This window comes from Phalacrocorax carbo, chromosome 17 (assembly GCF_963921805.1).
Source record: "Phalacrocorax carbo chromosome 17, bPhaCar2.1, whole genome shotgun sequence".
NCBI classification, from domain to species: Eukaryota; Metazoa; Chordata; class Aves; order Suliformes; family Phalacrocoracidae; genus Phalacrocorax; species Phalacrocorax carbo.
Window position 1 is genome coordinate 8364487 of NC_087529.1, and position 22475 is coordinate 8386961.

Sequence of the window (22475 nt, forward strand, 5' to 3'; positions counted from 1 at the left end):
TCACCAGGGAAAACTCTGGGACAGAAGTCAGCATTTCCTTGTGCGCTTGCATCCTGGGAATGCTCCTCTGGGCTCTCCTGTCTCCGCAGATGATGAATCTGAATTAACAGATGTGTTTTTCTTCCTTCTCTCCAAAGACACTGTTTCCAGCAAACTGCAGAACAACAATGTCTACACCATTGCAAAGAGGAACGTGGAGGGCCAGGACATGCTCTACCAGTCTCTGAAACTCACCAATGGCATCTGGATCTTGGCTGAGCTTCGCATTCAGCCGGGGAACCCGAACTACACGGTGAGGTGTCGTACTGTGGAGGGCACGTGGCGCAGGCTGGGTGCCTTCTAACTCGCCTTGCGTGCAGAGCCATTTATCCTGGCTTTGTCTAACATGCTTGTTTTGGGGGAGATCCTGCTAATTTGGCTGGGGGGTTAGGAATGCCCACTGAACAGGAAGAAAGAGAGAAACAACAGAATTTTACCGCTCTGTTACCAGTGAGCTGGGAAAATGCCCACTCAGCAATGAGCAGTTACTTGCCAAGGTTACCCAGAGATAAAGCCAAGAGACATTAGTGAGAAAGCATCGCCAGAATGCCCTTCCCCCTCTCATAAACAAGGACAAATTTATGCCCCGCCACGCTCCTGCAGCAGAGACTGGCTGTCTGGATGTCAGAGACTCTTTGGCCTTGTGCTGGCATCAGCCTGTGGCTGGTGGGAAGGTGCACTCTGTCCTGCATCAGGCACTCCTATAGCTATTCTCTTGGACTTTGCTCCCCTTCTGAGGACCTGTGTGTCTGAGCATCCTGGTATTAGAGGGTTGATGATCTGTTGGAAGCCGTTCCAGGAGTTTCAGGAAAAATCCCTTGTCTGGGGACCCATGGGGTGAAAGGGAGCGTTGGAAGGTAACTTAAAGTGTTTCCACGATGGTTGACACCACAAGCCTGGTCTCAGCCCAGTCCTCCCTATAGAGAGGGGTGACAGCCAAGTTTGTGTCCATCAGGGCTGAGCAGCAAAATCATTTGAGGCCCCCAGGTTCAGTGCTGTGATTTACAACATGAGGGCAAGTCCCTTGCCTCAGAGTTCGGAGCAACGTCCCCTTCCTTCATGCCTGCAGAGGCACCTACACTTGTTAAGGAATTTGGGAACCCCACAGTGGGAGTTTGCTTTCATGCACTGACTCCTGCTTGTAGCGAGATCTGAAAAGGTGGTTTGGTGCTGCTGACGAAGAAAATGGTACCCAGGAGAAATACTCTGGGTGACTGTCATCATCCACGTCCATGATCTGCCCAACCTGTGCTGTAGGTCAGACATTTCCAGTTGCCTTTGTGGAGATGGTAGAAAGCTCCTGCCTTCCTTTGCACCACCGCTAACGTCTCCTCTCCTCTCCGCAGCTCTCCCTGAAATGCCGAGCTCCTGAAGTGTCCCAGTACATCTACCAGGCCTACGATGCCATCTTGAAAAACTAACAGGAGATCAGCCTGTGCCCCACCCTGCAGAAGGAGGGGGAAGAAAGGGGTCCCCAGATACTCCTTCACCACTGGCACGGGGAAGAGCACTCTTAACTGGAAGCAGCTGTATTCATGTGTAGGATTTCAGTCAAAGGCACTGATTAAACAAGGTAGCAATTAGTGTCCACGTGCTAATGATGATAGGGAACAAACCCCTTTGATATTTTTAGCGTCCATGGAGTTTGTAACCACTGCTTCGACTACTCCCACGTCCCCCTTGCCCCCTCTCTCGTTGTCCGTTCTCGTGGGCTTCTCCATTTTGTGCCAATGTTCAGTGTTTTCTAAATGGCTTTAGGCGTAATTATGATTTTGTAAACTACTGCTCATTGAAGAAAAACAAGCAAAAACCACATGTCAGCTCATTAAAACAAGGCAAAAGTGTCAAAAACGTAACACTGCACTTTATATTTTTATACCTTTTTTTTTTTTGAGTTTTTCTATTGTAATTGGCCTAAAGGGAAGGCGATTCCAAGGAAGTATTGGGAGCCCTGCAGGGACGTCGGGCTCTAGCAGGGTGAGCACGGCCTCGGGGAACTAGGAACAGAGCCATCAGTTCGGTCTGTGGAGGCGGATGGAGCCCTAAAGGGAGGGGGGATTTTTATTACACTTGTGCTGGCAGACTCAGCTCTGCTTTTGATGGTGTGTTTTCACTCCAACCATCTCCCTGGCTCATTAGCTGCTGATTTGAGAAGGGAGGCTGCTTTTGCGTGGGGAGGAGCTGCAGACCTAGATTGATAACGGGACAGCGGTGGATAAAATGAAGGAAACAAGCCCGCTCGTAGAGCAAGAGGCTCTTGCCAGAGCTGCAGGTATGGTCTCTGCATCCTCACCCATCTGCAGCCCCTCTTCTTGTTCTTTCCATGCCTGCTATCGCCGAACTGCCTTCCCAGCCATCCCCTGAGCTGTGCCACCTTCACCCAGTGCTGCGCTACCCCCCGGCAATCCCCAAGGCTCATGGTGGTAAATCCAAACATGGCATTGCCGCTTCCCCGCTGGGCTGCGGGCCTCAGCCGTACCCCTGCGGCGACGGGCGGCTGCTGGCAGTGTCCCGGGGTGACGCGGGGAGTGGAGCAGCTCTCCCTGTTCCTGTGCTATCCCCCAAACCCCAGGCTGTGGCGTGATGGGAGATGGTTTGGGCTTGGCGGTGTTTGCACCCTGCCTGCCAGGGGGCTTCACGTCCCGGCTGGGTTGAGTTGAGCAGATTGTGGAAGCATTTCTTCCGCTTGCAGCTTGGCTCTTTGTGCCCAGAGGCACACAGTACCAAGGGCCAGTCGGCTTTCTGCTCTCACCCCCTATCCCGAGCAGCCCCATGCCCTGGCTCCTCTTTTCTGGCTTGTCCCTAAGGCCAGGACCGCTTCCGTTTCCAGTCCATGGCTGTGGACTCACCACATTGCAACCACTAAGTACTGCGGCAACAGCAGTGAAAGCAAAGCCTCTTGCATGTCCTTGCTCCATCCATAGCTTGTCCTGCTTAAACCAAGCCGCTAACCAGAACGGCTTCGCCCTCCCCAGCATGCTTGGACGCCATCTCCTCCCCAGCGAGCAAAGCTCTTGTGCATAGCAACCCACATCTTGCCTTTTTAGATGCCACATTCAAAGTCGATAAATATTTTACGGTGGGAGATGGTTCATCAGGGCTTTGGCGCTGTCTGCAACCAAGAAGCCAGTGCTGGGAAAAGGTCACAACGCCCTGGCAGAGGCTCCAGCAGGGCACAGGAGCTGCAGGATCCCGAGTGAGGTGGTGTCCCTGTGTAGCAACCTCTGTGCTCTGGCTGGGGAAAAAGTGGGGCAGAGCTGGAGCAATCCAGCCCTTGAGCCCTGCCCATGTGTGCTGGGAGGTGATTTGCTCCAAGCCCTGCGGGTGCACTGCAAAAATCATTAATAGAGCAATTAAGGAAGCACCAGTGCCTCTGAATGCGATGCTGTGTCAGGGCAGGGAGGAGATGGTAGAGGATCCGGAACAAGCACTTAAGCCTCCTTTGCTAAACAGCTGGTTTAGCTCAGACGGGGAGGGGTTGCTGAGCACCCCTTCTCTTGCCAAATTTCTTCTCAGTTTTTTGGGTGCGTGGGTGTGTCTGTGCTGCAGGGCAGAGCCTGGGCTCAGTCGGTGGTGTTTCACCCTCCTCTCCCGCCACGCCGCTCATTGGAGTGTTTGCCACGTAGTTGTGTTGCTCTTCAGGCTTTACCTGCCATCCGTGTCAATAAATTCATTTCCACGATGCTGTGGCTGTGTGTGGCTCTGTGGGGCTGGGGAGATGGTCCCATTCCCCTGCTTTCGGCCCTGCCCATGGGAGCAGGCAGAGCTGAAGGCTGGATTTTGTAGGAAGGAGGCTGTTTGCTCACTGGGAGCCTTTTGTCCTCTTCACCAGCCACTTCTCTTCTACAGCAGAGACCCCTCTCCAAAATAAGGGCTTGTAGGGCAAGGAGATAGCAAGTCCTTGGTCCTCTGTCTCTGGCTACTGCTTTCTTCTCATCTCAAAGGGCAGCAGGAAAAGGGCCCTGGCTTGCAGGGGGCAGCGGCACCTCGGCATGGCCAGCCTCTGATGAGGAGCAGAAGATGGATGTACCTATTTAGCCCTTCCTGGGCCCCAGATGGGCTGCGTGTAACGTGACATGCTTTCCCTGTGGTGTAATGATAAACTCCTGTGCATTGGTGATGCATTTGTATTGCTCTGGGCCAGTGCTGGCATTTTCCAGAGGGCTTTGCTGTTGCTGGTCCTGTCTTGGGCAGGATGGTTTGGGCTGCAAAACCTCTGTACCAGGCCAGAGCCAAGCTCAGGCAGCCCAAAACACAGCCCTGGGAGTGGCCAGCAATGCAACAAGACAAGAAGCAGGTTTGGGAGGTGCTGCTCTCAAGCAGAGCAACTCCTTCCCTTGCCCCTGCCCAGCCTTGTCTTAACTTGGACATTAGGTAACTTCCACCCTCCGAGGACCTGGGCTGGCAGGTACCGTATCAGCCCACAGTGCTCTGCACCGGGATGTTTTTGCGTTAGAAGCTGATGTGTGTGTCAAGCAGCAGCAGTGACAGACTGGTTTGGGGTCACTGAGGTTGCTGTCACGTCGCATCATGCATCCCCAGCGTGCCTGGGATGGGCTGCATGCCCTGGGGTGGTCGTTCCCTGCTGTGGGTCTGCTCCTGCCGTGGTGCTGCAGGTAAGCCTGGGGCAGCATTTGGCCCAACAGGAACAAAAGCTGCTGCAAGATGCTTAGCGCTCTGCCGTGTCAGCTGCCGTCCTCTTCATGCCCTGTGGCAAAGGGAAAGGTTTATCCCTCCCTCCCCGTTCTGCCCGGGCTCCCTTGGGGAGAAATTGGTCTTTCCTCCTGCTCTGGATTTGCAGGCACAGTCGTGCTCATAAACGGGGACACACTAATCCTGGGCCATGCTGTACTTTGCAAACTGGGTTTGCTTCATTAGCATCATTAGCTTCTGGTGCTGGGAGCTCAGGGGACGTGGGTGATGCTCCCTGGGCTGGGAGTTGTCATGGGGGTGGATGGTCCCCACAGCATCCCCTGTTCCCGAGGGCCAGGCCGTGGGGCAGGGGCCTCCCGGGTTGCTCCTTGTTGCTCTGGCTCGGGATGGGGCCAGCCCTGCTGTGCTGGGTGGGCTCCCCAAAATCCCTGCTGCTCCTGCCAGCCTCGCACGCATCCTGCTACGGGCTAGTGCGTGTGCTAAGGGCCAGCAGCGGGTGAGAGCGGGTCTCTGAGCTCACGGTGCAGCATGGGGAGAGGCAGGGACTCGCCTGAGGATTTTGGAGGCTGTGGCAGAGGTGGAGGCTCACCGCAGCCACCCGGGCCATCAGCTCTGCCCGTCCCCTGCTGCCGACTGTGTGCCAGGACATAGGAGCTCTTGGATGGATGATTTTAGGTTTGTGTCAGTCTCCTGCTGCTGAGGCTGGGATAAGCCTCCCAGCCAGCGGGGACGCGCCAGAATCCAGCCCAGCTCCCCTCCCCCTTCCCTCGTATATTAAATTTCACAAATAAAACTGCAAGTTTTATCTCAGAGGGAACTGCTAAAAATAGCCCCGAGGCAGGAGCCTGAATTGTTCGGGAGAGTTCATGTGCTACCGCGGTCCCTGCCCTCTCCCAGAAATATTCCAAGGCTCAGGGCTGCTTTATAGCGATGTGGGGAAGGGGAGGTGGGGGGCTGTGGAAGACGAGCAGCATTTAGGGCTGGTAATAACCCCCAGGGACACCTAAATATTTCCCTAGCTGCGAGCATCAGGCAGCTCTGCAGGGAAATAAGCCCCAAACCTCTGAAAGCCTGGGTGTAATGTGAGACGCCGAAAAGGGGCTCTGGTCCCTTTGCCTGGTGCTGATCTCAGCCCCAGCCTTGGCGCAGAGTGGCACAAAGGCTGTCCCATATTTTGCCAGCTGCCCGTGTCCCCCTGAGCCATGGGCTTGTGTCTGCCATCCCCTTTTCCCCCAGGAAGGATATGGCAATGTGTTTCCACCTGTACCCACTCCTCACCCTGGAGAGGGGTCCCCAGAGATTATGTTTTTCTCAGCCAAAGGTGCTGACGAGGCTGGGGGAGCCTGGCTGGGCTGGGGCCAGTGTTCAGGCTCAGTCAAGCCTGCGTGATTGCAGCCAGACCCACAGAGACCCCCCAGTGCTCACTGGAGTCACTGTGAGCTGGAACAGGGTTCGGGGTCTGCTTCGAGGAACAGGGAGTCCTTTGGCAGTGTGTCACAGAGGCCTGGACCACGCTCGCTGGCGGTGCAACCAGCATCTTCACTATCTGCTGTGTGGGGAAATGCTCAGTGCAGGGTGTCCCAAAAACGCAGACACTGCAACAGAAGTGTCCCTCCCTTGGTGGGGCCTGGCACCGCGCTGGACTGAGAGTGGGCACTGAGAAACCTCCAGCCCTGCCAGCTGGACCAGGGGGCTGGCACAGCAGGGAGGTGAAGTGATGTGCCCGAGAGCATACCGAGCAGCAGTGTCAGAGGAGGGAAAAGCTCCCTCGGGGGGTTCTACCCTCCTCCCTAAAGGCGTCTGGCCTCATGGGGCTCCCACGGGGTGGGCATGAGGGCGCAGACGCTGCTGGGCTGCGGGGAGGGAAGGGGTGACGGTGTTGCACCCAGCACACTGCAGGGGGGACATGGGAGGGTCTTTTCCCATCGGCACCCCCCACCCCCTCGAGCCCCGAGAGAAGCCGGTGTCCCTCATGGCTTCCCGCGACTCGGTCTGGGCATTCCCTGCCTCCTTTCCCGAGCGCTGCCTCCTTCTCTCCCGGGCACTGCGTGCATCCCTCCCCGGGCATCCCCTGCATCCACGCCCGGGCAGAGCCTGCTTCCCTCCCTGGCGCTGCCTGCATCCCTCCCCGGGCACCACTGCCTGCCTCCCTGCCTGAGCAGCGCCTGCCTCCCTCCCCAGGCGCTGCCTGCCTCCCCGCCCGGGCATTCCCTGCATCCCTCCCCGGGCACTGCCTCCATTCCCCCCCGCGGGCGCTGCCTCCCTGCCTGAGCAGTGCCTGCCTCCATCCCTCCCCGCCACCGCCTGCCTCCGTCACTCCCGGCCACCGCCCGCCCCGCGCCCCGGCCCGGCTCCCCCCGCCCGGCGCCCCCCGCCGCCGCCCGGCCCCTCGGTAGCGCCGCGCCGGGCGGGGGCCGGGCCGGGCCGGGCCGGGGCTCTGCAGCGGGGCCGCCCGCCCCGCACCGGGCTCGCCGCATGGCTCCGCCGCCCGCCGGGGCGCAGCCGGCCCGGGCCGCCGCTGCAAGGTAGGGGGGCCTCGCCGGGAAGGGGGGGACGGGGGGCAAAGTTGCCGCTGGGCAGGGCCGGGTTGGGGACACACACCCCGGGACAACGGGGCAGGGGGGGGGGGATCCCCAGCGAAAGTTGAGCGCCGGTGCTTCTCTCTCCACCCCCCCACCCCCCCGCCGGCCTGGGGGGTGCGTGTCGTTGCCCCCCGGCTCCCCCCGACCTCGTCCAGCCCCAGCACCCCCCCGCGGGCCGGTGCCGGGGATGTTGCGCTGCCCGCCGTGGCGAGAGCATCCCCCCGGGAGGATCGGGGAGGGATGCGGGATGCCGGGATGCGGGATGCTGCTCCCGCCCAGCGGGGGGTGGGGGCGGCGGGGGGTCAGGCCTTGCTTCCCCGGCTGCCCCCGGAGTCGCGGGGTGGCGGCTGCGGGTGGCGGCGGGGTGCCCAAGGTCGCGCCGGGGCCCGGGGCATCCTTCCCGGGGGACCCTGCCAGCCTCCACCCGGCCCTGCAACCCGCTAAGCTCGGCCTTGTGCTGAGCTCCTGGGGCCCCCCCCGGCTGGTCCCCACTCTGCCACTCCACCGCGGGGCCGCCCTGCTGCATTCCCCCCTCCATGCCTCACTTTCCCACGGTGGCACGCTGGGGTGAGATGCTCATGGGGCCGGGAGCCATCAGGTCGGCCTCTGACACTTTAGGGTGCAAGCCTGCTTTCTGGGGCCCATGAGCTAGCTTTCCCCATGCACGGTCCCTGTGTGCCAGCTGGGAGGGGGACGGGGTTTTTGGGGTGGCACAGCAGGGCTCAGCCCTCTGCAGGTCAGGGCAGCCCTGCAGGTGCTGGGTCTCTGGCTGTGTTGCTCCATCACCCTCCAGCCCCGCAGAGGAGCTGGGGTTGCTTCTGCGAGGAGGAAGAGTTTGTGGGGACAGGGTTGTCCCTGCGGCAGAGTGGCCCCCCCAGGGCTTGCAATGACAGTGCTTTCTGCTGGTCGAGAAAGGCCATGGCAGGGCCGCGTGTGGGGGGTCCTGCACCCCCCCATTTCCCCGCATGTGGCACAGAAACGCTCCCGCTGCCGGGGCTGCGGCGAGCAGGTCCCCGAGGGCAGTCGGCACCCCAGGGGATGGTCCCAGCAGCATAGCGTGTCATGGTCCCCAGTCCGGGACACAAACCCGCCTGCTGCCCTGGGGCTGGATCAGGCCCTGCCAGCCCCCAGCCCCGTGCTGAGGAGGGTGAGGATGGTGTAAGCTACGGCTCCGCTTGAGGGACCATGGGAAGCCGGGCCTCCCCGGCACTCAGCAGTGGGGACCTCCACAGCTGGGCTCTCCCTGGGGCAAATAACCTCCATCAAACATGCAGGACGGTGGTTTGAATCTGCTGCTTTCTGCCAGCTCAGGGACTGCTGCCCTGTGCTTTGGGGATGGTTTTTCAGCAAAATGGACGAGAACATCACAAATTGGTAAAAGCATCTGCGCTTTGGGATGAAGCACAAGCAGCTTCCTAGTGACGGGAGCGAGCAGAAGTGGGACCCAGCCCCTCACCCTTGCTGTTTCCATTGCAGCTCCTGGTCAGGAACCTGGTGCCAGCAGGCATTTGGACTCTGCGGTCTCAGCTCTTGCAACCTCGTGCATGGTTTATCACCCCATGTTCCGCCACACATGTGGCCCTGCCCCAAGGCCCCTCCAGCCTCAGCACGTGTGCCAGCGGCTTGTGGGCTCACCCTGTCAGCTGGCTCGGAAATTAGCCTCCATCAAGTTAATTGCCAAAACGCTCAAAGCCTGAAATTAAACATTAAAGCTGTCGCTCACAGGCGCAGAGCAATCTCCCCCTCGCCCCAGCAAAAGGCAATTCTGGCTGTCCAAGCGGAGGGAAGATGGATTCCCTGGCTTGGGGCAGTGCTGGGATGCAGCAGCTGGTGGCGGTCCCTGTGGGTGCTATGGGAAAAGTCCCCAGCACAGCCCAGGACCCCGGTGCTGCCAGGGCTGGGCAAACCCTGAGCTGCAGACAGCCCCTTTCCTGGAGGATTCCTTGCTCTGGTACCAAAAGGGCTGAATGTGCCTGTAAGAACCTTCCTGGGACAAAGTTCACTCAAATCCTGGCTCTCCTTGGCTCTGCAGGGTGGAGCCTCTGAGGGGGACACTGGGGTCTCGTAGTGCTGAGGCTGCTGCTGGAGGTATCACCCAGCCCCGGGGGCTGTTCCTGCTCCCCAAGGACAGACATAACCCATTTCCCTGGTCTTCTACTTGGGAAAATATTGTCTGAAGCAATAAGTGGGGTCTGCCTGGGTGTCTCCGGGATCTGACTAGCTTCTCCTTGGCCTTGCAGTGACGGGCTGTCCCAGAGGGGAAATGCATCCTGAATGGGGCTGAGGCCCCCTGCGCGGGAATATGCAGCCTCGGCACCGCAGGGGCAGTACCAGGGCAGTGGCCGGCGCACGGCGGCATGGTGGCAACGTTCAAGATCGCCGTACTGGGAGCCCAGGGCGTGGGCAAGAGTGCCATAGTCCGGCAGTTCCTCTACAACGAGTTCAGCGAGGTCTGCGTGCCCACCACGGCCCGCCGCGTCTACCTGCCCGCTGTCGTCATGAACGGCCACGTCCACGACCTGCAGATCATGGACTTTCCCCCCATCACTGCCTTCCCTGTCAACACCCTGCAGGTAGGGGTGCACCTGGCTTGGTACGATGGGACCCCCACATTGTGGGGTCTCCAGTGACCTCAGTGGTGTTTAACTGTGAAACCATGTGGGGTCCTGGTTCCTCCTCTTCAGGGGATGCTTCTCCCTCCATGTCAGGGTTTGCTTGCTAAAAGCCAGTGCCAGGGATTGCATCCTCATGGCTACTGGCTGAGCGGGCCCAGGATAAAGTGTCTTTTAAAGCTTTTTCACATAAAATGATAGCAAATGATGGAGGAACGGCATCCCACTCCGAGGACCGTGGCTTTGGTGGTGCCCACAATCCCACCCAGCTGGGTGGTGGATCCCAGAGCGCTGGGGCCCTGTTCCATGGCTGTCAGAGCCAGCGCCAGCAAAGGGCTGGGGGAGCACGGCCAGAGCATTCAGGTGAAAAACAGGGGTTCCTGGAGGGCCAGACCACCTGCACCCACTGCCTGAGGCAGGTGTAGGGCTGCTCATTCCCTCCTGGGGTAGCCATCACCCCTCCAGCATTGCCTGGGCTTGTCCCCAGAGTGCTGAGCCCACCAGCTCTTCCTCAACCCCCAGCCCTCTCAAGTGCCACCAAAACAGCCCCAAAAGGCAGTGTGGGGTTGGAAAGCATTGCCACCAGTGCCAACTGCTCTGGGGAGGTTTAATGGGGAAAGAGGGGATTTTAAGCTCATGCCGTAACCCCGTCCCAGGGCCACAAATTGTGCCACAGCTGCAGGGGAAGGAGCTGGAGGTGCCCAGCCATGGGCACAGGCCAGCCAGAGGGCAATGCCACCGCTGGGGGCACCTCCGCAGGAGCCAGGCTCTGTTGTATTTTTAATCATATACTTATATTGCTCCCATGCCCGACGGGGACCTTGTAGTGCTCCAAGTTTCCCCTGTTGCTGTTGGGCAGGAGGCGAAGCGAGCACTCTGGGGGTGAGGAGGAGGTTTAAAAATTAATCTGTGTGTGCAGGGAACGAAAGGTCGGCATGAGAGACAGCCCAAAATAGCAAAGGGTAATTTACTGACACGGTAGCCACCGCTAACACTCGATTAACTCCCTGCCTTGCTGTGCTCAAGAGGAGGCGGCCAGTGGGAACAGATGGATGTTTCCAGGGAAGAGAGGATGGTCAGAGGGATGGCTCCGAGGGGAACGGAGAGGACCACAGTGGGGGATACGACTCTGTCTGCTGGGAAGCATCACTGGGCTCTGCTCCGTGCCTGGGAGCAGCACACCTGTGGCAATGTCCTGGGAGAGGAGCTGGGGCTGGCGGCTCCCTGGTGTCCCACTCCTACATGGGGCCAGGCGGGATGCACAATGCAGCCCTCCTCCAGCCCCAAGCATCCCGGGAAACCTGCCCCACGCAGGGAAAACCATCCCGACATCACGGTGCCAGAGCAAGCTGCACCCCAGCATGGTGACAGAGCTGCAATTTATTGATCTCCCAGGTGTATCAGGACTCAAAGTAACCTGAGACACTGCCGCTTCATCCACCTGCATCTCCCCGATACTGCAGAGCTACAAATCATCACCTCCCCTCCGAGGACGGGAGAGGGGCTATGTCATGCCGCTTGCTCCCAGCTCCTTCCTGTGCTGCAGCCCACAACGGAGACCAACCCGCGCCCAAAACTTTCCTTTTCCCATTTTCCTTTGGTCCTAGGTCTCCTCATTTTGCCTCATTCAGATGATAAACTCAGAAAGGGATGATTCACAGTACTGAAGAGTTTTCCTCGGGGAGGAGTGGTGCCTTTCCTCTTTGGTGCATCTTTCTCCTCTCCAGTTGCTCTCAGGAGGGTTTGCAGTGTTGCCTGCGTGGGCTGCCATTCCCCAGTGTCACTGCAGCCTTGGTATCACTGCAGGACTGGGAAAGTGTCTGGAAGTGGGGCAGATTCACTTCTATAGGATGGAATAAAATTCCTGTTATTCCTGGAAATCCAAAGTTTTCCAAACAACATGTATTCCTTACAGCTCCAAGGTTGGACTGTGGAGAGGCCACCCTGGATAGCCTCTGACTCAGCTCCCAGTCTTACTCTTGCAGCCCCCCTCTCCCAAACAGCCACTGCTCCTTTCTTATCCCCATGTCCTCCCCACCACCTTCCCCCTCTGACCCACATTGCTGCTGGTTCATCATCCCGGGCAGGGGCAGGGGCAGGGGCAGGGGCAGGGGCAGGGGCAGCTCTACTCAACCCTCAGCATCCTCCTCACCCACCCTGCCTGAAAACCAGGGTGCATCACTAATTAACACACCTAGTTAGCAGCTCTGGAGGGTGAAGCTTTTAAATCCAGGGCAGGTGGCTGCATTCAGCCCTGCTCCTAGCTCACCTCTAGATCACCATGCATTAGACAGATGTTAGGCAGGCTGTAATCCTTGCTCAAGAGTGGAACTGGGGCTGACAGATCCCATTATCTCTCCTCTTGATTAACAAGGGGGATAAGGGATCTCCAGAGACTCGAGGGGAATGCTGAAGGGCTACAGGGGGCTTGATGCAGCCATCGCAGGGATGGGTCGGGGCAGAGCAGAGGTGAGCTGGGTGCTGGGTGGCAGGACGGGAGAGCATGCAGCCCCCTTGCTACACGGCTGCTATGCAGTCTCCTTGGTGTGCCTGGACCCAAAGCAGTGCAGGGCATCCCCCGGGCATGGCGATGGGACTGAGCCAGGATTGATCCCTCTGTGCACCTTGCAGGAGTGGGCGGACGTGTGTTGCAGGGGGCTCCGGAGCGTCCATGCCTACATCCTGGTCTATGACATCTGTTGCTTTGACAGCTTCGAGTACATCAAAACCATCCGCCAGCAGATCCTGGAAACGAGGTAGGGACTACTTTGCTAGTGGATGCATCTCCCCACAGCTCCTGGCGGGGTGGTACGGCTCTCCCCAGCACTCCCCTGCTCTTGATATCAGAGATGAGACATTAGAGACTGGGGCAAAGCCCCTTTGCATGGCTGGGAGCCATAAACAAAAGCAAAACTGGACCCAAGGGCAGGGAAAGGAGCAGGACCCCTGTAGGGGAGGGCAGCCATCCCTGGGAAAGCAACGGGCTGGCAAGCCAGGTGGCTGGGCACAAAGAGGGACGAGGGGACAGACCAAGAGGAGGCACGTCCCTCTTGGCAAGCCAAAGCCAGCTGCTGGTTTGGGATGGGTTGGTGTCTGTGGGTCAGTCCATCATCATGCTGTGCCCCATCCCCTTCTGTCCTCCCTCACCGCCTGCCCTCATCAGGGTCATCGGCACTTCAGAGACGCCCATCATCATCGTGGGCAACAAGCGGGACCTGCAGCGGGGCCGGGTGATCCCACGCTGGAACGTTTCCAACCTGGTGAAGAAGACGTGGAAGTGTGGCTACATCGAGTGCTCGGCCAAGTACAACTGGCACATCCTGCTGCTCTTCAGCGAGCTCCTGAAGAGCGTGGGCTGCGCCCGCTGCAAGCACGTCCACACCACCATCCGCTTCCAGGGCGCCCTGCGCAGGAACCGATGCACCATCATGTGAGCCCCCCGCCCCGACAGACCCCCCCCGGCCATGTCCCCGTGGCCACCCACCCTCGGGGACTGCAGCTCCCCGGCGAGCGCTGGCGTCACCGCTTTCTGAGGAGGTGATGCTGCGGAGGGAGTTGTGCCAGAGGCACCTCGGGGTTTGCTTCCCCACCGGCGCTGGCACCCTGTGGTGAGGTGTGGGGACGTTGCACCTTGAGCGGTGCTGGGCAGGGTGACGCAGTGGCCACCGGTGGCTCAGAGTGGGTGGCCGGGCGGCCAGGCTGCCTGGAGGTAGCGAGGGGTGAGGGAGGACCTCTGCTAAACCCCCAAGCACTCCCCAAGCCTCCGGTGCTCAGGGCCAAAGCTGTCCATGGGCGTTGGTGTCTCTGCCACTCCTGGAAGGCTGTGTGGCACCGGGAGGGTGGAGGAGATGCTTCAGATGATGCCCAGAGGTTGGCTGTCGGGTCCATCCTTGCCAGCTCCTGCCCTGGCATCGTAGGGGCAATGCTTGCTGCTGCCTGGCATCACCTGCCCCCTGGTAGAAAATTGCCCAGCGCCTGTGGCCCGATGTGCCGGGGGTGGCTCCATCTCTGGGGCATGGTGGAGCCAGATGTCCCATTTTCTTCCCCACAGAGCGGAGGCTTCTCCCCTCAGAGGGCAGAGCAGCCTCTGGCAAAAGGCCAGGTTACACGGGCTTTCTTTTGGCTTGGTTGGGTCAGATTTCCAGGCAGAATTTCTGGATGAAAGTAAGAAAGGGGAAAAAAAAAATAACAAAGCTCTCATCCTGCCCCTTACATCCCCCCACGGGGTGCTGGGTGCTGCTTCCCCGGGGCTTTGAGTCCCTGTTCTGCTCCAGTTCAGCCAAGGAAGGCTTGTCCTCCCCCACCAGCCTGTTGACCACCAAATAATCGCAAAACACTCCTTGCCGGGCAGGTCACCCCTCTGCTACCTCTTGTCCTAGGCTCAGCGGGCGACCAGCTTTGCACGGCTCCGACCCAAACCTCTGGCATCCCGCAGGCAGGCAGCCCCCCCGTGCCATTGCGCCCTGCCAGCGGAGCCGTGGGGCAGGTCTGACCCGCCCTGGGCTTTCCCATGCGATGCTCGCCTCCATCCATGTGAAATGGTGACGGTGCGAAGACAGCCTCTGAAGCAACAAGGAGCTGGAGTTGCATTTCCAGTTGCATTCGGTTTCTTTCTTAATTCTGTGCACATCCCTAATAGGAAAGTGAGACCCCCACTTTTTTTTTTTAATTCTTTTTTGATCTTTGGTCTTGTTTTTGCACCAGACTTGCAGCTCAGCTGTGTCTTGTCCTGCAGGGCGGGTGGCAAAGCACAGCCTGCATTGCGAACGGCGTTGGGGTGGTGTGCCGGCAAAGGGTGAGCAAGAGGCCGAGGGGGGTCATGGTTCCCTCCTTCTTGGCTGCTCCCTGTGAGACACGGGGAAAGGCTGTCTTTGCCCCCCAAGGCAGGATCTGAGGCTGGCCCATCCTCCAGCAAAACCATCTCAGTGATTTCTGGTGTAACAAGGGGTTGCAGGTATTCAGCGCCGCTCTGGGCAATAAAGCAAAGGGTGCCGGCCCCATCTCTTTCCCCGCGGTCAGGTTTCCATCTGACAGAAGCACCGCTGTGCTCTTGGTGACACTTTCTGTTAAGAGTAGGTCCAGCTGAACTCCGGCACAGTGTGTGCCGCTGCCCCGTCCCCGCTGCCAGGCCACGCGCTGCCCTGCAGCCCCAATGCCGTGGGGCTGGGGGTCACCCTGCTCCTCCACCCCCACCCCCAGCAGCCGCTTTGGGAGCCAAGCCCCATTCCCCTTGCTCCCAACGGGGGGGGGGGGGGGGGAAGGAAAAAAAGAGAAAAGGTGGGGGGGGGACACGGGTCTGTCTCAGGTGGCTGCAAGAGCCCTGGGCAGGGAAGGGCAGCGGCACTCATCTCCACCTCTGGCCTTCATGGCAAACCTACTGGGCTTTGCCACCGGCCCCACCGCCCCAAACCCCATCTCATCAGGATTTATTAACACGTTTAAGTCCATGTTATCGGTCTCTGGCTAGCTTTATCCCTCCAAATTGTTTGAGAAGGAAACTCCTTGGTAAATGCTAACAATAAAGCATTTATAAAGTGCTCCAATGTACACATATCAACAACTAAGCCAATACATTGTTTGTTATAACCCTGTAGCCTGCAGTTTATAGCACAATTAGTTACAGGTTTTTATAGCATCTATTTAGTATTTTGGAAAAAAAAATGTTATAAATATTGTTATATTCTATTGTACTTTATAGACAGAGAAAGTTATATTAGTAATAAGAACTCTCACTGCTTCGACAGCTTTTCCCAGCTCCCAAGAAAAAAGAGGGCTACAAAAAGCTACTTTCCCAAGAGCTCAGGAGGGGGTAGGCGGTGGTACCTGCTGGTTACAGGCAGGGAAACTGGGGCAGGGGAGTCCGGTGCGTGGCCAGACTCGCGGGGAACAGAGCAGCCAGGAGCACAGCAGCAGCTACATCCAACCCACGCCTTGCCCCTACTCGTAACTTCAGTACAAAGTGTTACCGCTCGCCCAATGCCACCCTGGTCCTGCTAAAGATAACCTGCTCCTGAGCCTGGGAGAGGCTGAGGATGTCCCCACTGCTGTCCCCAGGGCAGTGCTGGGTCTCTGCCCCTGTGCACGGTGCCGCAGGAGGCGATGCCTGGGTTCTGTCCAGCCCTAGCGAGGATGCTTCCCTCTCCTCCTCCTGCCCCGGTGAGTGTCCTGGTTGCCTTGACTTGGCTTTCCTTTCCCCCCGGACTTCTTGTTGGAGACTCATGAGGTGTCTACACCACCTGTAATACCCTGCACCCCCTTCTTTGAAATTGAATTAAAAATCAGGTCTGTCCCCCCTTGTTCTGTACCTGCCTCGCTGCTCTTTGCCCATGGCACCAGATTGTTCGCCGCCCCACTGCCACTCTCGCAGCCTTTCCGCAGGAGCTAATGATCCAGACTGGGGGAATTTGTTTCTCCCCTGCAAAAAGGGTATTTCTGCAAGCAGGTTTTGCATCCACAGGGCCCCAGCTCTCTCCCTTGCTGCTCCTCTGCAGGGGTACGGGTCCGGCTTCAACCTCTCTTGGAAGGTGGGCTCTCCTGGTCCCTGGGGGGCTCTTGGGAGGGGTGTTTGCCGTGCACACAGACAGCAGACTGGCAGCATGAATTCTCTTCACCAGCCATGACCCCTCCAACAGGATTATCCTCTCTCCCTCCCCACCCACGCAGAAAAGATGCTGAAACAGAAGAGCTTTGGTATATCTCTATTGCACAAACAATATCGCCGGGTCCATGGCTGCAGGCTCAGGAGAGTGATGGTGCCTGCAGTGAGCCTTGGTGACAGCCATCACCCTGAGCATCACCGCCCCCCTGCCCTGGGTCTCCCACCTTCGCCCCTAAGAAAGCCCATGGGGCTCAGCAAGGGTCATCTCCTGTGACCCCCCCGACCCGACCTGAGTGACTCAAACACTCATTAAGGCTCTCGGTGCTGTAAGACATGAGGATCATTAATCCCGTTGTGCAGACGGGGAAGATGGAGGTATGAGATGGTTTTGATACTTGGATACCAGGTGCGGAGTGTCCCTGCTTTCGGGGGACACCATAGGGACGGGCTACACCCCTCTTTCCTACAGAAAGTGCCCCGTTTTCTCAATTTGGGGCTGGATTTTTCCACCCAAACCAGTATAAAAGTGCCTGTTTAGGAGGAGAATTACCAGTCCAAAAAAAAAAAGCCTCACGGGGAAGGAGGGCATGCAGCTCCACAGAGCAATGGGGGGATGCCCCCGGGTTGCCGTGGAGCAAATCTATCGCACTACCCGTGCCAACCTCAGGCTCCAGCTTCAGCATCGCTCCCACCTTCAAATGAGTGAGGGGTGCATCCCCACTGAAGCTCAGGATGGGGGGGGGGGTCAGACCCATGCCTCCTCATCGTCCTCGGTCAGCCAGGCACTGCTGTCGGCTGGCAAGGGCTTGGCCCCCGGGCGGGTGCTGCCGGGCTGGGGGTGCTGGGGCGGCCCCGGTGGGCGATGCTGGCTCCGGGGGGCGGGTGGGCGCTGCCCCAGCGGGGTGGGGATGCGCGAGGGGCGCTTGCCTGGTCTGTGGTCCCTCCGGGGGCGCACCTTGGGCCGCAGCTTCAGCTTGTAGATGGAGGGCACGCGCTCAGGTTTCTTCAGGCACCGCCGGGGCTTGGGGACATTGCTGGCCCTGGGACCCTGTGGGGTCTGGCCACCTGCTTCCAGCCCCTCCACCTCCCCACCAGTCAGGAGGGCGGTGGGCTGCGGGGCGGCTCGTGGGTGCATTTTGGGGACCCAGCTCCCCAGCCCCATGGGGCGCAGGGGCTGCCACCCATGGGAGAGCTCCTCCACCACCCTGCTGTAGCCGGGGGGCTGCCCGTGCCCCCAGCAATCCTGGAGCTCCTTGCACCCCCCACCAGGGCCACAGGCTCCCACCAGCTCATCTGCCGGCACTCCGGGGCCCTCAGCACCCACAGCCCTTGGGCTTGTGTCTGGATGGCACTGCCGGGTCCCCTGGGGATCTCCCCCAGCAGCACAGACCTTGCACCCATCTGCAAAATGGGCCAGAGGAGTGGGGGGCTGGCAGATGGCCGGGCTGGGTTTGGTGGAGGGTTTAACACTGCAGTCCTGTTTTGGAGGCTGGCTGGAGGAATTTCGGGGTGATGGCGGTTGACCCCGGCCAAGGGCTCCCCGGCTGCCTTCCCGTGGGGTTTTCTGGTTCTGTGAGTCTCTCCGGCTATCCTGGTGTGGGGAAGTAGCACAGACTTTGATGGGGCTGGGGCCACGGGGTGTCACCTTGGTGGGGACCCCCCCTTCTTGTGGCCTGACAGCCTCTACAGATGATTTGCCTCTTTGCTGGGTGCTTTTTCGAGGTGCTGGTGTCACCCGGGTGCTGGGTGCTGTGGACCTGCCCCGTGCTGGTGCTGCAGGGATTTTCCCTGGAGTGCTCCCACGCAGCTCCTTGGAGACCCCCACTCTGTCCTGTGTGCCGGGGACCAGCTGGGAAGGGGTGGGTGCCCGGCACATCACCCCATGCCCAGGGGAGCTGAGTCGAGCGGGTGACCTGGACGGTGGCAGCTGCCTCCCCAAAGGGGCAGCCGGTGGCTCCCGCGTCCTGCAAGGAGAGAGAGGAGAGGGGCAGGGAGCTGCTGCTTCCCCCTCAATCCAGCCTGGTGCTGGGCAATTCTGGAAGGGAGGGAAAATGAATTCAGATATGTGGGAAAAACTGCTCTGAAACCAGGTGGTTTGGGGCACGAAGCATCTCTGCACTGCTTACCTGCCTGAAGGGACCCTCTGGGGCTGTGCCGGCTCCCGGCAAGGGCTGACACCCAGCGGGCGACCCGAGCCATCCGGCAAGGGGGTGGCAGGAGGCCGGGGGCTGGGGGGAGCACGGGACCCCCAGGCGACGGGGGGCAGGGGGCTCTGCGAGCGGTTGACCAGCAGCGTGGGCTGGGGCTGGCTGCGGGCAGCTGCCTTCGAGGCTGGGCACAGCCAGATCTCATGCTGTACTTGCTGCTGGGGGCTCCTGGTTTTCCAGGCTTGTTTGTGAGCTGCAGGGAAAATGGGGGGGGGGGGGGCGCGGCTCAGCACCCCTGCCCATTGCACCTACACCCGGGTGCAGCCCACCCAGTCGTTGCTCAGCATCCAGGCCCACCCTGGGGACGCTGGTGCAAATCTGCACTCCCTGCAAACGGGCTTTTGGGGTCCGGCTCCATCCGAAAGTCTGCCGTGACCTCTAGTGGCCACCAAAGCCAAAGAGAGTCCCCAAACCCAAACACTCCCCAGCAGAGCACTGAGGCATCGCAGCAAGGAGGCCTCCGGCTCCTGCAAATGGCCCCAGAAGCAGCAAGACCCAGGACAGACACCCCCCGCCCCCACTCCAGCCATGGGGCAGAGCCATGGGTTTTGGGGATGTGGGGACTCACAGAGCGAGGTGCAGCGGCACGGGTCGTGCTTGTCCAGGTAGTGCTCCAGTGTGTCCCAGCCGCCCCCGACCCGCACCATGACGTGCTCCCGCAGGATCTGCACAGGATGCCACACGCCATGAGGCCTGGAGGGGTGTGTGATGAACCCAGGACCTGTCCACCCCACCCCCACCCCTTTTCAGGCAGCCTGGGGTGACATACTCATCCAGGCTTCGTCCTCTGGAGCTTGAGACCTGTGGGCTTGCCCTGAGTGCCACCAGGTCTCCCAAAGGACAGCATCATCCCCAGCTGAGCACCACTGAGGCAAGGAGGATCTCAGCTCCTGCTGGCATCCCAACAGGCACATTTCATCACCCTGGGGAGCCTTTGGAAAACTCCTCTCCACCATCATGTGCTGAGCCCTTTGGGGAGACCAGGCTTAGGGATGGATCCAGGCAGGGACCAAGCACTCCGGTGTTCCCATTGCTGGTTAAGACCTGGCTCTGACTTGGCGTGGGATGGCAGGTTTTGGCCCATACACATGGATGTTACAGCCACGCAATCACATACTGCAGGACTAAGCTTCCCTGCCGCCCTGCTTTGGGGATAACAGTCAAAAATCCCACATTGGCCCCATTTGGGGGATGGATTATGGAAGAAGCTTCATGTCAGCAGGGCAGGATTCCTGGTGCCTGTGCCCCAAAAGCGTGGGGCAAAGCAGACTCACCCGGACAAAGATGAGGGTGTCAGAATCACCCACGCGGTATTTCCCTTCAGATATCTTGATCATGGGAAACTGGACAGGGCAGGTACAGCGGCTCACCAGGTGCTGGACCTGCAGGCAGCAGGGATGGGTCCTCGCCAGGGCTCCTGGGAAAGATCCTGGGGTGGCCATCCCCACCTCCATCTCCATCCCCACTCTACCGCCATCCCCAGCCCCAATCCCAACTCCATCCTCATCCCCATCCCCATCCCAGTCCCACTCCATGCCCCTCCATACCATCTGGTCAAGGTTGTGGAGGTCCCGTGGTTTCCTGGGGGGCCGGGGCAAGGGGGTGTCTGCGGGTGGCAGGTCCAGCTCCTGGCGCAGCTCCTCCTCGATCTCCTCTTCCATCTGCACGAGGGTTGGGGCGTGCATGCCAAAGCGGGCGGCATGGCGCGCCAGCTCCAGCAGGCACAGCACGAAGTTCTTCTCATTCTTCCTCAGCACCAGGTCCTCTGTCTCGAACATGAGGACATCTGGGACAGGGCAGGGCTGGGCTGAGCCAGGGCAGGCATGTAGGGATGGGGACAAAGGGGATGGGGGGCACAGGTGGAGTCAAAATCCACCCAAACGGATGTTATTCCCTGGAGCCATTGTACTAGGAATATAGCTGGGTCCAACAAGAGTTGGGATAAATTAACGAGGAGGAGCCTTCCCTTTGGGCATGTACATGCAAAGGCACTACGGCTGGTTCATGGCATCCCAAAGCCACAAAACTCAGAGGCTGGGCGTTCTAGGGACATGTCACTCCAATCCCATGCCCTTCCCAGGCACCTGCTGCTGGTGGGGATGGGGTGACAGACCCTTTGCTCAGAGCCAAGACCACTCCTGATGTCTTTCAATTGAATGCCCTTTCCATTGCCACCCCCCCAGTGTGTATCTGCAGCCAAGAACACACACCTGCCTTGTGCCAGCACCCTGCAAAGCTGCTGCTGAACCTGGAGGAGCTTGTGCAGGAAATCCCAGATCAGGGATTTCTTGTGTTTGTGGTGCTGCCCGATGCCAGGGTGGCAGCAGCTTGGGGGGGGGTCACATGGGAGAGCACCTGGGGTGCTGCCGGGAGCAGCTGGAGGGGAATTGCACACAGGGACATGGGGTGGCTGGTGACGAGCTTCCTACCTTTGATATCCATTTCCTTCCTGCACCACTGGATGAAGTTGGAGACATTGTCCCTGGCCTGGAAGGTGCCCGGCTGTGCCGTGAGGTTGCAGGCGACACCAGTGGTGGGGAGGCGGAGGTGGCAGGCCGTGCCAGGGCAGGCACGGGCGAACTCCCTGGCCACATGGGTGATGTTGTTGGCGTGGGAGCAGAGCACAGCCCCTGTTTCCAGCACCTCCACGAAGGTGCCCACCTCGATGTCTAGGTTGTACAACTCCTTCAGCCACTCAGCCAAGTCCTCCTTCATAGCGTAGAGGTACTGCTCGCTGGACTTGTAGGGGCGGATACTCCGCACCGCGGCACCCGGCATCCCCCACATTTTGCCATAAAACTGAGAGAACACCAAGGGAAAGGGGTGATGGGGACATGGGGAGCTGCCCCGGTGTCCCCAGCCCACCTCCCCAGCAGCCACACTCACCCGGTACCACTTGCTCTCTGCCACACGGGATGGTGACGCCGTCCTCCCAGTGCCGGGAGCCCTTCTCGGGGTCCAAGAGCTGTGATGCAGCTGGGGAAAGGAAATCACCCTCCTGGGCAGTGGGTGTTTTGTTTCCTTCCCAAGTGCTGTACCCTTCTCCTTGGTGACAAGGGACTGGCTGCAAACACTCCCCATTAACCGTTCAATGCCTGCTCCTCCACCAGGAGCCTGTCTCCTTCTTCGGCAGCTGATCCAGGGGTGGATTTTCCACCAAGGTCCCTGGCTCTAGGGGCAGGAGGGAGTTAGAAAGCAGCTCTTCAGCACCCCAAGTTGCTCACAGTCCCAAAAGAGGGGCTATTTGCCCCCTCCCCACCACCCCTGCACCCACCTCCACTGCAGTTGGAGTGACCTGGGAGCCCTACAAGATCATCTTCAGGGCTTGGTACACCTGAATTGATAGCCCTGAGGCAACCACATTTTTGCTCCCATTTTACAGGATCAGACACTCTGCTGAGATGCCATCGTGTGCTGTTAGGAACAGATGGGTCTTGTCACCTGCAAAGGTTGGGGGCCAGAGCAGGTCCCCACAAGGACCACCCTCCCTGGGCGCCCCCTTCGCTCGGGGGCTCATGCCACCCCTCAGTGGGAGCTGGGGAGCCCTGCAATGTACAGTGTGTCAGGGCTCAGCCCAAGCTCCAAGGAAATGCAGTAGCTCTACCTGCAAATCACAGCACAAATCCATCAATCCTCTCCTCCAAAACTCTTTCTGGGAAAAAAAAAAAAGAAAAAAAGAAAGCATGAGGGGGTTTTAGTTGCATGCCCACCTTTGGGTTGTCTTTACACTATGCCCCCTTGCAAACTTCTTCCCAACCTGCCCACGACAGCTAGGTCTTCAGCA

General features: G+C 59.4%; 3 protein-coding genes across 6 annotated transcripts in view; 2 read left to right on the plus strand and 1 right to left on the minus strand.

The window, feature by feature from the left end:
• Positions 1 to 3722, plus strand: part of AP2B1 (adaptor related protein complex 2 subunit beta 1) — an 80640-nt gene extending 76918 nt beyond the window's left edge. For all 3 annotated transcript variants that reach the window (XM_064467974.1, XM_064467972.1, XM_064467975.1), the window contains 2 exons: positions 138 to 292; positions 1386 to 3722. In XM_064467974.1, coding sequence (XP_064324044.1) covers positions 138 to 292; positions 1386 to 1460 — 230 coding nt within the window. In that variant the 3' untranslated portion in view covers positions 1461 to 3722. The remainder of the gene's footprint in view (positions 1 to 137; positions 293 to 1385) is intronic.
• A 3073-nt stretch (positions 3723 to 6795) lies between these two features.
• Positions 6796 to 16190, plus strand: RASL10B (RAS like family 10 member B). Of its 2 annotated transcripts, none has more exons than XM_064467668.1 (4): positions 6796 to 7217; positions 9515 to 9847; positions 12598 to 12642; positions 13050 to 16190. In XM_064467668.1, exons 2-4 carry the CDS (start codon positions 9632 to 9634, stop codon positions 13425 to 13427), a joined length of 639 nt encoding a protein of 212 aa, XP_064323738.1. In that variant the 5' UTR covers positions 6796 to 7217; positions 9515 to 9631; the 3' UTR covers positions 13428 to 16190. The 2 variants fall into 2 exon arrangements, with proteins under 2 accessions (XP_064323738.1, XP_064323739.1); XM_064467669.1 differs by having other exon boundaries at positions 6816 to 7217; positions 12518 to 12642; positions 13050 to 13417.
• Positions 16191 to 17059: 869 nt separating this feature from the next.
• On the minus strand, positions 17060 to 21478 carry GAS2L2 (growth arrest specific 2 like 2). The gene is made up of 6 exons (XM_064467667.1): positions 21121 to 21478; positions 20239 to 20477; positions 19966 to 20073; positions 19260 to 19356; positions 18611 to 18884; positions 17060 to 18448 (listed from the first exon to the last, which is right to left on the minus strand). Exons 1-6 carry the CDS (start codon positions 21476 to 21478, stop codon positions 17230 to 17232), a joined length of 2295 nt encoding a protein of 764 aa, XP_064323737.1. The 3' UTR covers positions 17060 to 17229.
• Positions 21479 to 22475: the final 997 nt, after the last annotated feature.